Source organism: Paramormyrops kingsleyae, chromosome 5 (assembly GCF_048594095.1).
Source record: "Paramormyrops kingsleyae isolate MSU_618 chromosome 5, PKINGS_0.4, whole genome shotgun sequence".
Lineage (NCBI taxonomy): Eukaryota > Metazoa > Chordata > Actinopteri > Osteoglossiformes > Mormyridae > Paramormyrops > Paramormyrops kingsleyae.
The window spans coordinates 21125924-21142015 of NC_132801.1; the positions used below are offsets into that span (position 1 = coordinate 21125924).

The 16092-nt window shown below is 41.6% G+C and overlaps 1 protein-coding gene across 3 annotated transcripts in view; it reads left to right on the top strand.

Annotated features, from left to right (window-relative positions):
* fmnl1b (formin-like 1b) overlaps positions 1-16092 on the top strand; it is a 37343-nt gene that overhangs the window by 9498 nt on the left and 11753 nt on the right. For 2 of the 3 annotated variants that reach the window (XM_023809249.2, XM_023809250.2), the window contains exons 2-9: positions 8952-9035; positions 9702-9782; positions 10637-10710; positions 10970-11053; positions 11200-11334; positions 13570-13678; positions 14428-14504; positions 14942-15035. In XM_023809249.2, the coding sequence (XP_023665017.1) occupies positions 8952-9035; positions 9702-9782; positions 10637-10710; positions 10970-11053; positions 11200-11334; positions 13570-13678; positions 14428-14504; positions 14942-15035 (738 nt within the window). Of the gene's footprint in view, positions 1-4497; positions 4638-8951; positions 9036-9701; positions 9783-10636; positions 10711-10969; positions 11054-11199; positions 11335-13569; positions 13679-14427; positions 14505-14941; positions 15036-16092 lie in introns of those variants that run through there. The other variant, XM_023809251.2, reaches the window with a different exon arrangement.

Genomic DNA, 16092 nt, shown 5'->3' on the forward strand with positions numbered 1-16092 from the left:
TATCTTCCAAGCTTATCACTTATGAATTCCAACTGCACCTCCAGCCTGTGATTCTGACCTCAGGGGCATCTGTTAACACTGATTGTGCTTTGATGGATGGGTCAGTCAGTGATATTGCTCGCCATTTAATCACTTCCTGTCCACTTGTGGTGACTGGTTACTCTGTGACTGCAAATGTAAACCGAGCATTTTGCCTGGTATGCTATTGAATAATGATGTTGATCTGTGATGGAAAGGTTATTGGTTCAAATCCCAGACAGAGTGCTGCCGATGGACCCTGGGCATTTCCTTCTGAGGACAAAAAATGCAAGCTGAAAAGTAACTCAAATAAGTACACTTTAAATTTATCCCATTTAAGCATAGTTTTCATATTTTCAGAAGCTAACATTTAAAATCAGTGGTTATGAAGTATAAATATTGCACTATAACATAGTCAAAGGGTCTGGTCTGCAGCATGTTTCCAGCTATGCATGGATAAATATTGATATTTGTGTTCAATTATGCATGTCAAAGTGCAGAGAAGTGTTTATGTAATTGTCCTTGGCCTATGAGAGAGGTCAGTTCCCAATCAATATGTTATACTTTATGATCAGTCCATCTGAACCAAGGCCCCTCTTAAAGAGAGAGTATGACAAATTAATCTGAAAAACAAAATGTCTGCCTCAGACTGCCCAAGCCTCATATTGGATTTGCTTGAAGTGCTGAGCAAAAAACTGTATTCTCAGAAGGTCCTGACAGTGTCAGAGCAACGATGGAACCTGTCTTAGTTTCATGCAGCTATTTGTTTGCCGTCCCAGCCTTCTATCAATTTCATTTGGAGACATCCTACCACAGTGCAGAATGTGAATTTCCTTTAAGTGCTGCAGCATTAACTGTAAATAAGCCCCCCCTTGTAGCATCTGACAGGAAATGAGCCGCATCACTTGTGGGTGTACAGGAACATGTCTGTTTAAAGTGAATTGGTCAGAGGTCACCCCATCTCTGCATACTCACGAGGTCCTCAGATGACTCCAGAAGACTCGCATCAGCATCAGAGACTGTGTGACTGGCACTGGCTCTTTCAATAGAGGTGTCAGTCGGCGTAGGGTACAATCTACAGTACATCTGCTTTCTCGGGCAGTGAGCCAGACTCCCTGGCTGCTGTGAAACCATAGGAACATCTTTGATAAATAGATGCCTCTCACGGTCAATCTGGCAACTCCAATCACGCCATATCGATTGAGCAATAATTACGGCTTGTCATTGATTAGGCAGGGCTAGTCTTCCATGGTTCTTTTTTGTGTGTGGGGTTAGAGAGTGCAGGGTATTGACGTGCTTGGTGTGACTGATTTCTAATGACAGAATTCACATTATGCTGTATTCAGCAGTGTTCAGGATTGCGGTTCAGGTATGACGTGCAGATTTCTACTTTATATGAGCTTCTTTTGGGACGGTACAGTAATTATTGATGATAATTATATTGTAGTCTGGCACAGTGTCTATGTGGGTAGCACTGCAGTCTCACATCTGAAGGTTGTGGGTTATATTCTCACCCACAGCTGTGTTTGAGGAGTTTGCATGTCCTTAGTGGGTGAACTTCTGTCTCAAAACGTACCTGTGTGTGTGTGAGGACCAAATTGTCCCCAAAGTGTAGTAAAACCTGAATTTTCCTTACTTTTGGGGACATCTTTTGAGGTTCCCATTTGAATAACCTCAGTTTTATACACATTTGTGAATGCAATCAATAAAGTAAAAATGCTAAAAGTCTTGTATTTGGGTTGGTTACTTATGGTTAAGGTTAGGGATGGGTAGGGGTTAAGGGTGTTGTGATTGGGATTAGGGTTTTTCCCATAGAAATGAATGGACGGTCCCCATTTATATAGCTATAGACCAATTTGTGTGTGTGTGTGTGTGTGTGTGTTTTCTGTCCCCATTGGGAGAAATTCCGTTTTTATAAAAATCTGTGATTGCAATAAAAAAACTGAAAATGCCAAAAGACTTGTATTTGTTTGGTTACTTATATGGTTAGGGCTGGGTAAGGGTTAAGGTTGTCATTGCTGGATTAGGGTTTTGCCCATAGAAATGAATGGAGAGTCCCCACAAAGATAAAAGTACAGGTCTGTGTGTGTGTGTGTGTGTTAATTCCCTGCTGTCTCTTCCACAGTAGCCCCTGCTTTTTGTCCTGCTATTTACGCTCACTGTGACCCCATACTGGAAAAGTGTTTACGAATGCTGAACAGAATCATAAAGCGCTTTACTCTTTCACCTATGCTTACTGCTGGCGATTAGCGTGCAGTAGGTGCAGCCTTATAGTTCTAATAACATTTCCTGTTAATTGTTCAACTGTCCACATGCAATGTGATATTGACAGTGAGATATTATTGTCACATTACACCTGAGCAACGTTTCTAAAGAACCTTGGAATATAATTGTGAGAATGTGATTTTTGCACTGTAAGAGGTAATTTGTTTCTCAGCCTCGTTAGAGGTTTATGACAACGTCGTGAATCGGTTAAATTGTGTAGAGTTTAATTGTTGCACTAGAGAATAAAAAAGAGGTGACAATTGGAAGGTCAGACCTTATAATTATATATTCTAGTTTGTGCCGGCCGCCTGGGGAATTACATTAATATATCAATCTATAATCGGGTGACCGAAAAATAAAAGCCTGGCCTGGCACAGAGGAGCTGAAGATTAACGTCCAATGAGAACTTGTGTCGGTCTCCCAGAAAAAGTACTTAGCTTGAAAGGCTTAGATAACATTTGTCTTGCTGTTTTTGGTTGAAAAGCTAAGTAAATGGAGAAATACCGTTAGTTAACCAAAATGTCGAGGGCTTGGTGATCTCAGTGGGGCAGTATTCTGAAGTGACGTATTTTGCCTTTAAGTCCCCTGTCACCTAACCCACTTTCAAATAGCAGCTGGCACTTAACGACCTATAATTAGCGCTGCTGGGGTGCTGGAAAATTTAGGGAGATGGAGCCGGAGGCGGCGTAAGTGTAGCCTGTCTCTCGCGATCCAGTAAACCGGAATACTGTATATATAGGGCAATCTGCAGCGCGCTGATGAACCGGGTTCGCCGGACGGGAAGTTAATGGGGAGATGCAGACTGCGGCAGCGTTCATTCATACGCTTGACGGGCACGGAGCGCTGCAGTGTTGCAGTGAGACTCCCCTCCACCGGGCAAGGAGACTGCGGTACGGGCGGCGTCGCTCGTCCGGCGCTCCGGCTCGCAGCCTGGGCGCTGAAAGCAGTGCATGAGCTTCCTGTCGGTGAAATAGTAATTCACTTTTGTAAACCATAGCTTACGTCGTCGAAGTAAGACATAATTTGGCAAACAATGTTAGATAGATAGGTAGACGGACAGATAGATGGATGGGGTTATCCTCTAATTGGGTAACTTTGCAGCGATGATGCGAGAGTCATCAGCACAACTTTGGCCATACAGCTCGCCGGTGAACTGCACAGCCTTGTGCTCCGTGGTGACCGCACACTGCGGGCCCGTAACCCCGGTTGAACGCGTTAAATGATTCATGTCAACCGGCATGATCATCTTACCCGGCTCCTTTCAATACAGCACCAGCGAGCGTCTCATTTGCCATTTTTCTGATTTCTGTTGAATGAGTGACAGGCAAGTTCCTTTCTGTTTCGTATATAATGTGATTCTATTATATAGTTTTCCCGCCCCCCATCTCCGTTCGATAAGTGTGGGTGCGTTCGACTTGGGCTTAGGTCTGTCTGCAGCCGACGTGACGTGGAGCAAGATCTGCCGGCGGCTGCAGGGATGGAGTATGAAGTGACTGCAGCCAAGTCGGACAACTTCTATACTTCATTTACAATAACCAACTCCTGATCCAAACTGTTAGCAGTGAAAAAATAAACTATTGTGTATAGTGGCCCTGTGTAAAAAGATAGCTGCCAGGGAAAAAGTCAAATACATTTATTCCTAGGATTCAAAGTTTTTATTGTCACTTACACAGTACAATGCAATTCTTACTTGAATGCGTTCTTCACAGACTAGACGATTAAACAAATAAAGCAGCGCAACATTACAGTAACTAACTGACGTGTACTATTAGAGCATTTATTTCATTTATTTAAACTTTATTTTGCCATGTGAATTAACTGAAAACCAGTTTTCACTGCTTTACGTGCGTTTTGGGAGAAATTGCAGATAACGCATCGATACTGCTTGGGATACAAACGTCATGCGTGTGACTCTTCAGCCAATAAGGGCAAAATTGTGTCCTTACAGAGGCGCAGGATCTGTCTTAAGTCGTCTTGCTCTCGCGAGGTTTTTGTACCATGTGACATGGTGACGCGTAGTGACGTTTTGTAGCGCCGGCTGAAGTCGGACAAAAAATCTAATCATTTACAGTTCTTGTAAATAAAATAAAATAAATAATAATAAAAAAAATCTAATCATGATGCATTGCTTTAAGCCAGCGCTGTAAGCGGCGCATTGAAATCGAACGCGCCCTATATCACATCGAGTGCAAGGACGGAGGTGAAGGCAGGCGTGGAGGAAAACCAAAAGAGGCTTTATTAAAGAAAACTACAATACCGGCAGGGCAAAGGAAACAGACTATGAGGGTTCAAAATGGAGTAGGGAGGGTCGGGCAGGAACACTAAGCACAGGGCACACTGAGGAACACATGCAGGTAGTGACATCAATGCCTGGACTGGGGATCGCAGGACTGAAAGACGCATTGTACAGGGAGCAGAGGCATCTGGGGTGATCCACAGGAGGGCTGTAAGGAGATGTAATATTAAACAAGTAACAGGTGTGGCTTATTAGAGCCACACAGGGGAGAGAACGAGGGGGAAGGGATGCAGGGCGTGACAGTATTAATTGCTCACTGTTTTCACCACATTTTGCAGTTTTTTTTAATTCACCCAATTATTTGTGGATGCTGTTAATGAATATCTGAGTAATTATACGAATATGTGCCACTTCCCACTCAATGTTTTATTTTCAAATTTCTGTTTTAAAATCCTTTAAGCATCTTTTTGGATTCATCGATCCTTACCTTTCCCAAAGAAGTGCCATGCCATTTCCGCCTATCTTGTTTTAAAGTGTACTATTGCAAATAATCAACATCCATGCCTGTTTCATGACCCCTGTTCATCTTTTAAGAAAGGGCCATGAAAACAAAATAATTCCTAAATTTCTTTAGATGGATAACTGGTCTCACTTAACTTATTTTACAAGTTAATTGTACAATTGTCTTTTCATTTTTTAAATGATATTAGAATTTTATACTAAGGGATATACAGTACAGTAACAGGGGTATTTATACAAGGGGTGTAACAGGGTTGACACCTCAGTAACAGGGTTAAAAACAGTTACCATATTGGTTATATTGCTTATTTAAATTATAGTTATAAGTTTAACTGACTTATGATGGGACATAAACTTTAATTCAACAGGACCAAAAAATATGAGGCAGAATTATCAAGAGGTTTTAGCATAGAAGATAATGAAAAATGATGACAGTGATGAGAGGTTCATAGAGCATTCATAATGCACAATAACCATGGCTGAAATGTGTTATGACTAGTTATAGCCATGTTTATAATACCTCATAAATGCATTATAATGCATTATGAAGGTATCTATAATGCTCTTATATGACTGCTTTAAGTGTTTCCAAAATATCTAATCTCAATTCTGCTGCAGAAAGAGGCATCCTACCAAATCATATAATACAAACGCATAAATCCCGTTATTACTAACACTAACCTATATTTTGTAGTAACTTATAATAAAAAAAACTAATGAATGATAAAGCTAATTTCTAAAACCCAGTTCTCTGATAGTGTATGGAGAAGTATAGGTTAATAACCTCAACTCACTGTAGCATTCTATTAGTTAAGGAATTAACCTGCAAATACCATTGAGAAGAATATAGTTTTATGTAAAAGCATATATTTTCTGTCAACCATTACCACCCTAGGGTAACAGGGTTGCTAATAACAGGGTTGACAGTAACAGGGGTGACGAAAAATGTTATTGGCGGCCAATACTAGCCATGTAGTAAAGGACATGACATGGTGTGCATTCAAGAGAGGCTTATACGTTGTTGTGTAAGTACATATGAAATTTTAAAAAACTTTTTAATATGTTTTTTGTGGTAACAGGGTCGAGACATTGAGCTTGTCTGATTTTACACGACTCAAAGAAAATTAGTCAAAAGAAGAGAGCGCTTACTTGTCTTTTCACAACCAACTTCAATAAAGGTAGAAGATGCAAATTCCTGGAAACAATGAAACTTTTGGAACAGTCCTCTATCTCTTAAGGGTTGTTTTCATGAAAACTACTAAATTGTTCTGTTTAACAACATTTTACACATTTTACAAATGAAAAGCATGAGTAGTGAAAGGATGCTTGAGGCTTCATACAAGTTTAAGTTTGTTTACGGTAATTTGACCTTTTTTGGCCTCAAAAAAGGGACAGGCTGGTTTTATATTTTTTGCAAGTTGCTTCTCACAATTGAATTGCTTTTAAAACAACAAAAAAATAATATGTTTTTATGCTAAAAGACATTTCAGCAAAATGAAATTAGAAAATATTTGATGTTTATTGAGGTTTACAGAGAAGTTTTTTTTTCTGTGGGACACAAAATTACAAGTTTTTGTATAACCACCTATATAACCCCTTAAAATTTCCCAGAGTACTTTTGGGTAGAAGCATAATGTGTCACAATAACATTCTGCTATTAAAAGTCAGACAAGACTGTCTTGGAATTTTGATTGATGAGCTAGAAATAGAATGCAAAATTTTTATAAGCATGGTGAACTCGTGGTTAGAAATGTTTCCACAGTCTGTTAAATGGTGTTTTAAGACTATGAACTCAATATTTTCCTCGGTATTACACAACTCGAGCTAGTAAGATAATCCTGTGAAGGGGTAAGAAATCTCTCTAGCTTCCTTTTGCCTTAAGATCACATTTTTATTTAAATCTTTCTGTAAAAATGTCACAATGTCCTGCAAGCAGCATGAATTGATGTTCTGGTCGAAGCAGTTGAAGGAGGGTCATCTCATAGAGGAGATTGCTGTGATGCAGTCTCACTTTCTCTTTCAATCCCTTTTATAGACTCAGCTCAACATACTACCTCCTGTAGCAATGCTGAATTGACCATAATATTGATTAAATTTCACAGCTCAAAGGCAACGCTGGAACGCAACAATGCTGGCTTGAACTATTTCATCATGAGGCTGTGGGGCTAACTTTGTGTTTGATGCTCTGGGGCATGTTATTCGTCACTGAGGAGCAGCCAGAAGTTTATCTACCAGTGAAGCATTTCATTGCTAAGAGCTGCTAGCCAGCTGCAGATCTTAGTGCCGAACATGTATTCAGCTGTGATGAGGTGTCATTTGAACTAAATCACTGCTTTATGTTTCAACGTTAATCTTAAGAAGATTGCCTTCTACTTGTAGCACATCTGTAAACAAAGCAGGAACATAGAAATTATAGCTTCTCTGAATATCTAAAGTGGTAAGAGATGATTTGCAAAATCCCTATTAACATATTCTATGCAGTAAAAATGAACATTAAAAAATTAGCAGTAAATAATGTGTCTTTCATTTTCAATTTTTATCCATAGCTAGAAGGAAAATGCATTCTGAATTCACTTGTTTCAGAAATTGTCAAGACCAAATTTTTGTCCATAAAAAAGTCTTTTTAAAAACCCCGCTCTGCCATCTCAGATTAATATACACTGTTGCGTTGTTGACAGTATAAACAATCAGATTAAGAATAATCTGGTCTGAACTGGGGTATTTTTGTGTTCTTGTGAATTAATAATTCACCATGAGTGTGATACAGACATTTCAGTACAAGGCCTTCATCAGTATGTGCTTTTCAAGTATTTTGTTTAGACTTTCTTGCCATGACCAAAATAAATTATAAAATGTCCAGTTAAATTATCAAGGTTATGAACCAGGGGTATTCAACTAAAATTTATAGAGGTCCAGTTAGAGAAAATTTCTTGAAGCAAAGGTCCGGAAGATCATAATGTCTAACTATATAGTGTGATATATATTTAAGTAGCCAATTAGTTGTATCAACATTGCATGTAAACAGTACCTGACTGTCAAATCAAATTAATTCAGTACAATACAAAAAGGTTTTGACTGTTTTATTGTCACGTGACATAGAATTTCGGCCAGCTGGCTGGAGTGAGATTTAAATTCGAGATGTCTGCACACACATGTAACAGTTCTTACCTTGTAAATTGTCTTGCTTTTGTATTTAACCATGTAAACACACCTTTGACGTAGCTAATTTTAGGTTCTATAATGGAATAATATAGATTTGCCGTAAGATTTCCAGCGTGAGTCTGAAAGCGTGAGTGTCATGCCAGATGCTTATATTTGGCAGCCATGAAAATGTACATTTTGTGTTTCACCTGAGTTTATTTATATAACAGATAACATTACTTTATACATAAAAAGCAGAAACTTCAACAAACATGAAACCAACAATAAAATACGTCTATCCAACATGTCATATAATACATACTGTATTTGAAAACTTTTCAGCTGTATGATTTCAGGACAGACCAGTCACTCTGTTAGGGACATTGCAGCTTTTTGGTTGTGGATGTTAGCTTTGCTGCTGCTATTAACACTAATGGCACATTAGCGCAGACAAAGGGCTGCATAAGTCAAACTACATCTTGCTTGGCGGTTAAAGGTGTTTGATGTTCATTGGCGTGGGAAACGGTGGTTCTACTGCTAAACCACTACCGAAAAGACTACAAACGCTGCGCCGGTTAAAATAGAAGCATCCCACCAGGTTTTAAATAACTTAATGTTTTGGCTATCAGTCCGGGTCCATATGGGACAGCTTCTGGGTCCGGACCCAGCCCGTGGTCCGCCTGTTAGTGACCTCTGTTATAAACCATGAAATCAAGTAATCCATAGTGTATGCCTGTGATGACTGACGACGGTATTCCGTTTCCCAATCCAGAACTCAATGAACCTGCCACCAGACAAGGTGAAGCTCCTTTGCCAGTATGACAATGAAAAGAAGTGGGAACTCGTCTGCGACCAGGTGAGGAGCAGAAGATGCCCACAAGAAATGGGACTGAGCTCAAACAGCAGTTTGCGGAGCTGCCTGTATTCGATACGTGAAGAATGTGACGCACCATGCCATAATGCGATCGTCGCTTGAGTGTCAGCATGTCTGCCCACGTTGCCAACGTGTGCATCCTTGTGCAAGTACCCTTGTGGTTGCCACGAGGCCTGCCTCATGCTGTGTGCCTCATAAATATTTTAAATTGCCATGGTAACTGCAGTAAGCCAGCTGACTACCTGTGGCACAAACAGTAGTGTCACATATGCACTGTCACCGTGGAAACACATGCGGGCAATATTTTGGCTAGTGTTCCCTCAACTTTAGCTCTCAAGAAGATTGCATTTGCACACAGCTGAATATTTATGACTGCAGAGGGGCTGTGAAGCTTCCTATTATGTCTGACCTCATGCCATGGTCGTTTCTGAGATGGACTGAATAGCTAAATAAACAAGCGTGAGAAATAAACACATATGTTTATTCCAGCATGAGAGTGAATAGCTTACCACTTCATTGCTGACACATCAATGTAAAAAAAATAATCAGTTTTCAACAAATAATAAAGTGACAAACACAATGTCTCCATGAAATGCCAATACTACTTCAGCTGACTACACATTTGTGGTTATCTGCCCTCGGCAACAGGAACGTTTCCAGGTGAAGAACCCCCCCTCGACATACCTGCTAAAACTGAAAAGCTACCTGGACCAAGGAGTCACTCGGAAGGTAGGTCCCCCTCTTTGCTCAACACCTATGGGAAAATTCCCCCATGTTAAAGACTACCATTCTGAATATGCCTCGAATGATCCAGACCATACTGACTGCAAAAAAAACACATAATGGACTCATAATAGAGATTTCGCTCTGGAAGTTAATTAGTTTATGTTAGTCTCTGGTCTGACAGTTTTAAAATAACTCTCCCGCAAATTGGTCTCCTGGGTGCTTTCTAGACTTGCTTTGGGTAGAGACCAGTAAACTCTATTGTGCTATTTTTAGTTAAGCTTACGTGCTTAAATAATAGCAGATTGTGGTGATGTATATCAACAAGTAAACAGAAGAGCAAATTTCCAAAACATACTCAGTCTCTTTCTTGTTTTTGAGATAAGATCACCAATGACCTAAAGTCACTCTTCTTCATCATGTTAAAGTATTGTAATACAATAAAGAATTTTCATTAAATTTCCAAAATTCACTAAGTTAATATACATTTTCTCAAAAATGTATCCCTTAGACTGAGTGAGTTTTGGAAATTTGCATTTCAACTGTGTCATGAATTATTTTAGGGATACCCTTAAAGAAAATATTCAGTTGCAAACCGTATTTTGTAAGAATGTGTTTCAAGCTAATTCCAGCTAATCAAAATCCTGATTGTGATTTTTTTAGCTGGTCAATATGGAGAGAAACAGATATGACTATAACACTATTACTTTATTTAAAAAAAAAAAACTTTTTGCAAAATTAGTACTGATTGTAATAAACTTCCCTATTTCCTTTGAAACTATATCTCTTGACTTGTACTTCTGTAAATTTCCTCTAGAAAATGTACTGACAATCCAAATATCTCACATCTGTTCTGTCAGTTTAAAAGGCGGGCCCAGGAGTCCACCCAAGTCCTGAGGGAGCTGGAGATTTCTCTGAGGACCAATCACATTGGGTGAAGACCTCCTGAAACACTCAATGCATCAGATTGCTGCCTTTCACCAATGAGATGGTTTTTAAGTTGGTTTTCCATGTTCCAATCTTACAGCTACTGGCTTCTACAGATTAACTCAAACCTCAGTGGAGACTAGAACCACAGAGGAATACTAAATATCACATCATGCATACAAAGAAAACATGTTACATGTTAGTTTATTCTGATGAATCTTTCCCGGCCATGTATGATGTCTTACCGCGGATCCTCTCACCCCTAGCTGGGCCAAGGAGTTTCTCAATGAAGAGAACAGAGGTCTGGATGTGTTAGTGGATTACCTGTCCTGCGCCCAGTCTGCTGTCACGTAAGTACTGGTCTCAGTAGGGTTAACCTCATGTTTTAACTATCGTACACACCGGCATGATTAAATGGGAGTGTGCAGCAATAGAGGCCTTGTCAAGCAGAATGTGACAGTCTAGCAGTTTTCACTACTGTGTCAACATGCTGCAGGCATGACATGGACAGTGCAGATAATGGGACTCTCCCAGGGGACAGAGGAGAAAAAATGACAGAGGTGCTATCCAAGAGTGCCAGCAGCTCCCCCACCCACAGTGCCCCCAGGGCCACGCGTACTCTGGCCGTCCGGTGAGTGTCCCCCCACCCTGCCGTGATACCTGCCCATGCTTTGGTTCCCGTAAGGAGAATCGGAGGGCTATAGAGTATGTATTCCTACTGAGTAAAGGCTTGCTCAGGCTTGGCTCTCTAGCAGGTGTCTTTATGCTGCACTGCCTTGGAGTGTTAATGATGGGGAGGTCCGGTCACTTCATTGCACCATGACACCTAGAGCCCGAGCAAACTGACAGTTTCCTAGTATACCACTTATTCAAAGTATTTTAAGGAAGCAAAAATGCAAATACCTGGCAATATGTAATTGATGAAATTGTATACATTGTGTTCCCCACAATGTAATAAAAACCTGATATTTTGACTTTGTGGGGACCATTTTCTCAGGTCCCCACAAAGATTTGTGAATGCAGTCAAAATACTAAATACTAATACTAATATACCAAATACTAATACAAAATTTTATTTGGTTACTTATGTATAAGGTTAGGGCTGGGTAGGGGTCATAGGTGTCAAGTCTCCTGTTTTGGCCGGGAAACTACCGTATTTTACCCCTCTTTCCCGCCGTCCTCTTGTATTAGTACTTTCCCGTAAATCTCCTGTATTATAATATCATTTAAAAATTCCTCTGCCTCTCCAAACTGAACTGCCAGTAGCCTCGCGAGAACTGCCACCTGCTGTAGTCTGCAGGTCATTTACAACATTAACCAGGTCATAAATGCGGAGGTTAAAATGGCAATACTGTGTGCCAAAAACAACGTTACTTTCACCTTCTGTGACGACTTCAACAAGGATACATAGTCTGCAACAAATAATAATAATAATAACAAATAATAAGTCATTAGTGAATGCCAGAGAGTCACATGAGTGAACATGAGAAATTAAAAGGAAATGTGTAATGAAAATAAAATGTAAATGACAAGTGGTTATTTTAGATTTCTTGTACACCTGTCTTAAAATGTAAGGGATACTGGAGCTTGGTTGGGGTGGTGGGATGGCTCGCAGTGGGTGCCGGAAAATTTCCCTTATTTTCAAATCCAAAACTTGACAGGTATAGTAGGGGTTAAGGTTATTATATTGGGATTAGAGTTTTCCCCATAGAACTTAATGGAGAGTCTCCACAAAGATATAATTACAAATCTGTGTGTGTGTGTGTCCAAAGCAGGGGCGCCGTAAGGGGGTGGAAAGCTAGGACGATTCCAAGGGCCCCTGAGTGACAGGGGCCCTAAAAAATTAGGAAAATAACTGGATTGGTTTGGACTGGGGGGCCTAATATGATATGCTTTCATGGGGCCCAAAATCTCTAGCGGCGCCCCTGGTCCAAAGTATGGTAAAACCTCATACTTCCTTATATTTGGGGAGATTTTCTCAGGTCCCCACAAGGATAACCTCAAATTTATACAAATCTGTGAATGTAATCAATGTCAAAAGTCTTGTATTTGGGTCGGTTACTTATGGTTAAGGTTAGGGATGGGTAGGGGTTAAGGATGTTGTGATTGGGATTAGGGTTTTTCCCCATAGAAATGAATGGACGGTCCCCATTTAGATAGGTATGCGGCTGTGTGTGTGTGTGCATGCCTGTATGTGTGTGTGTGTGTGTGTGTGCATGCCTGTATGTGTGTGTGTGTGTGCATGCCTGTATGTGTGTGTGTGTGTGTGCATGCCTGTATGTGTGTGTGTGTGTGCATGCCTGTATGTGTGTGTGTGTGTGTGCATGCCTGTATGTGTGTGTGCATGCGTGTGTGTGTGTGCATGCCTGTGTGTGTGTGTGCATGCCTGTATGTGTGTGTGTGTGTGTGCATGCCTGTATGTGTGTGTGTGTGTGTGCTGGTGCTCAGGTGTATGATGGGAATCTGAGTGGGGAACCTGCTACTCTTCATATAGACAGTGCTGCACAAATAATATAGATGCTCCGCATTCCTTTAGCACCGAAACCTGCTGCAAAGATATTTAAACTACGTGAAGCCTTCATATATTTTTATTTGGATCAGCATTTCTGAGACAGAGAGCTGACGTGGCATTAAGCCTGGTACTGGCAGTTAAAGAGATCTTATCTGAGGATCCACGTGGCCTGACAAGACCTTTAAAACAGTGTAAATCAAATAGAATCTTAACAATATAATTGATCCACTTACATGTATGGCCATATGGGTTATTTGCCCATGTTACAGTGAACTCACTCACTAATCTGTCTCTGTGGCCCCATCTGTCCTTCTTTCCCTCTGTCCTCCTCTATATCTCCACCTTTTTTGGCAGCTTCAACTCCCTGCACAGCAGGAGGACCCTGAGGAGCTCACGCATCATCGGCCAGAAGGATGACGTCCATGTCTGCATCATGTGCTTGCGTGCTATAATGAATTATCAGGTACTGTGGGCCGTGTCTTCCTGTTAACCAGTAACTCTTTGTGTGGCCACCAGATGCTTATTACTGTATACCTGATCCATTGATAACTGGTATTCTCTTTAGATTAATTTTATTTGTTTGGGCTAAACTCAGCAATTGCCAGGAATTATTGACTAATCATTTCTCTCTTGAAACAATGAATGCTGTTATTAATTCAACGAGCCCAATTAAACAAGAAATATCTGTATGTTCCTGTCAAGAAGCACAAATGTTGTTTGACATGATATGGGTCTTCAAGTGACACGCCTGATTTAATGAGATTCGAATCACACTAATTAACAGTTCACTCAATAGCAGCTGGTATGCTAACCAGGCTGGACAATGTGTAGCTGGGACCTGGGTTTTACTATGGACAATGTGTAGCTGGGACCTGGGTTTTACTATGGACAATGTGTAGCTGGGTTTTGAGAGACTCACTCTGTCACTCTCCCTTTCCTTTTTGTTTTATCTTGATCCCCTGAACAAGTAAACAGTTTGCCAACAAATCAGTAAATGTGGCTGTGCTTTGCCAAGGTTAAAGAAACACAATCTCACACTTCTGACACTGGTGTCAGATTGTACTGAAAAACACTGAGATGCTCTGCTTGTAATTTTTAAGGGTATAACTAAGATTGAGTGCCCATGTGGGAATTGAGCTATACTGATTGAAGAGTGGAGTCTGTTATCTGTGAACATAAAGCCTTTCTGACAGCACTGGGATCTCTCCGCAGTCTGGCTTCAACCTGGTGATGACCCACCCGCGGTGCGTCAACGAGATCACACTCAGCCTCAACAACAGGAGTCCAAGGTGAGGCGAAACGCATGCTCCTGCCAGAGGAAACCCCTTGGTGCTTCCGCAGACTGCCCCTCTTCTCTTCTCTCTGTGTGCCCTCATTTCCTCTGCTGGAGGGAATTATCTAGGGTACGTTTGTGTATTTTACAGAGTTTTGTGGAGAATGATTTCAGATAGTAAGGCTCCAAGGCCTCTTGGTCAAAACTGGGGTGATCTGATACCTTTATCTGGCTGTACCACTCTCTTCCGCCTGTCTACAGTCAACTTTCTGTTCCTCCTGCTTCAGCAGTATGACACTCTCTTCCCTTTTTCATTAAGGAAATCCCCTAACTCCTGGATTCTCAGTTTTCGTCTTGCCACTGCCTGCAGTGTCTCGCCATTAACATTACTGGGAGCACATTTTCCACCTCCCTTGCCCTGCTGCAGTGTGATTGGTCTCATGTGCCCTGCAGGACGAAGGCTCTTGTGCTCGAGCTGCTGGCTGCGGTGTGCCTCGTGAGGGGGGGACATGACATCATCCTCAGAGCCTTCGATAACTTCAAAGAGGTCAGGAAGCTTTTCATTCACCTTGCAGCCCAGTCTGGCCCTTCTTCTGAACCCTGCACCCTTTCCCAGGGAGTAGGGTGCTGGGGACTGGATTCCTCAAATCACTGCACCCTCTTCGAGACATTGATGCAATTCACCCATTGCAAGCACTATGGTTTACTGTTCATAGTTTTTCTCCTTGCATCAGGAGTAGGCTTGTCTCCTTCCCCCTTTCTGTGGTTCTGCATGGACCACGGCAGCCGCATTCCTACATCTAGTGGCTGCTCCGGCTGTCCAGACAACTGCTACAAATTGCACAGAACTCAAAAATGCACCACATGCTGAACTTGAGATCTGACCACACTTTTGAGTGATCTCCACCATGGTTCCACTGGGAACTCGTGCTAGCTGGGAATGCTATAAATTAATCACGTCCGGAATGATCAGGGAAGCCGGAACGTGTACGTCTTTCCATGTACACATACTGCAGCTACCTAAAAACTTCTTCGGAGAGACAGTACGCATCCAAAACCTGTTGCCTCTTTTCACAGACAAAACATTTTGCATGTGACAGCTTTTGTCTTGACGCGTCATGACATTTCCTAATGCTGGAAGGAAACTTAACGTAGGGTTTACTTCATTCATTCTTAAATTACTTCAATCCCCCTCAAAGCCTCCAGTTAGCTGTCAATAACAGGAACCATCAAACTGCAGGCAGTAGCGGATGATGTCCTATAGGCATCGGGGCTGCCTGGTCGAGGCAGCTCCACAGCCAGCGTTGGCACTGCCTCCACCCTCAGCCAGCCGCCGTGGCTCAGCCAGGATTGCTGGCCGTACTGCACCAGGGCTGGGTCTCAAGCCCGGTCATTTAGGCAGCAGTGGCAGCAGGTGGGGGCTTGGTGCCAGGCATGTGGGTGGGGCCTAGTCAGTGTGGCGAGTGTGGCGTCTGTTTCTCGCTGCAGTGCCATGTGGGTATTGTTTGGGTACTGGCTGGCGGGTGGAAACGCTGCATTATTTAGAGTGTGATGTGGCTGTATGGACGAGGCAGGGCAGACACTTCTGTAAAGATGTATGTGGG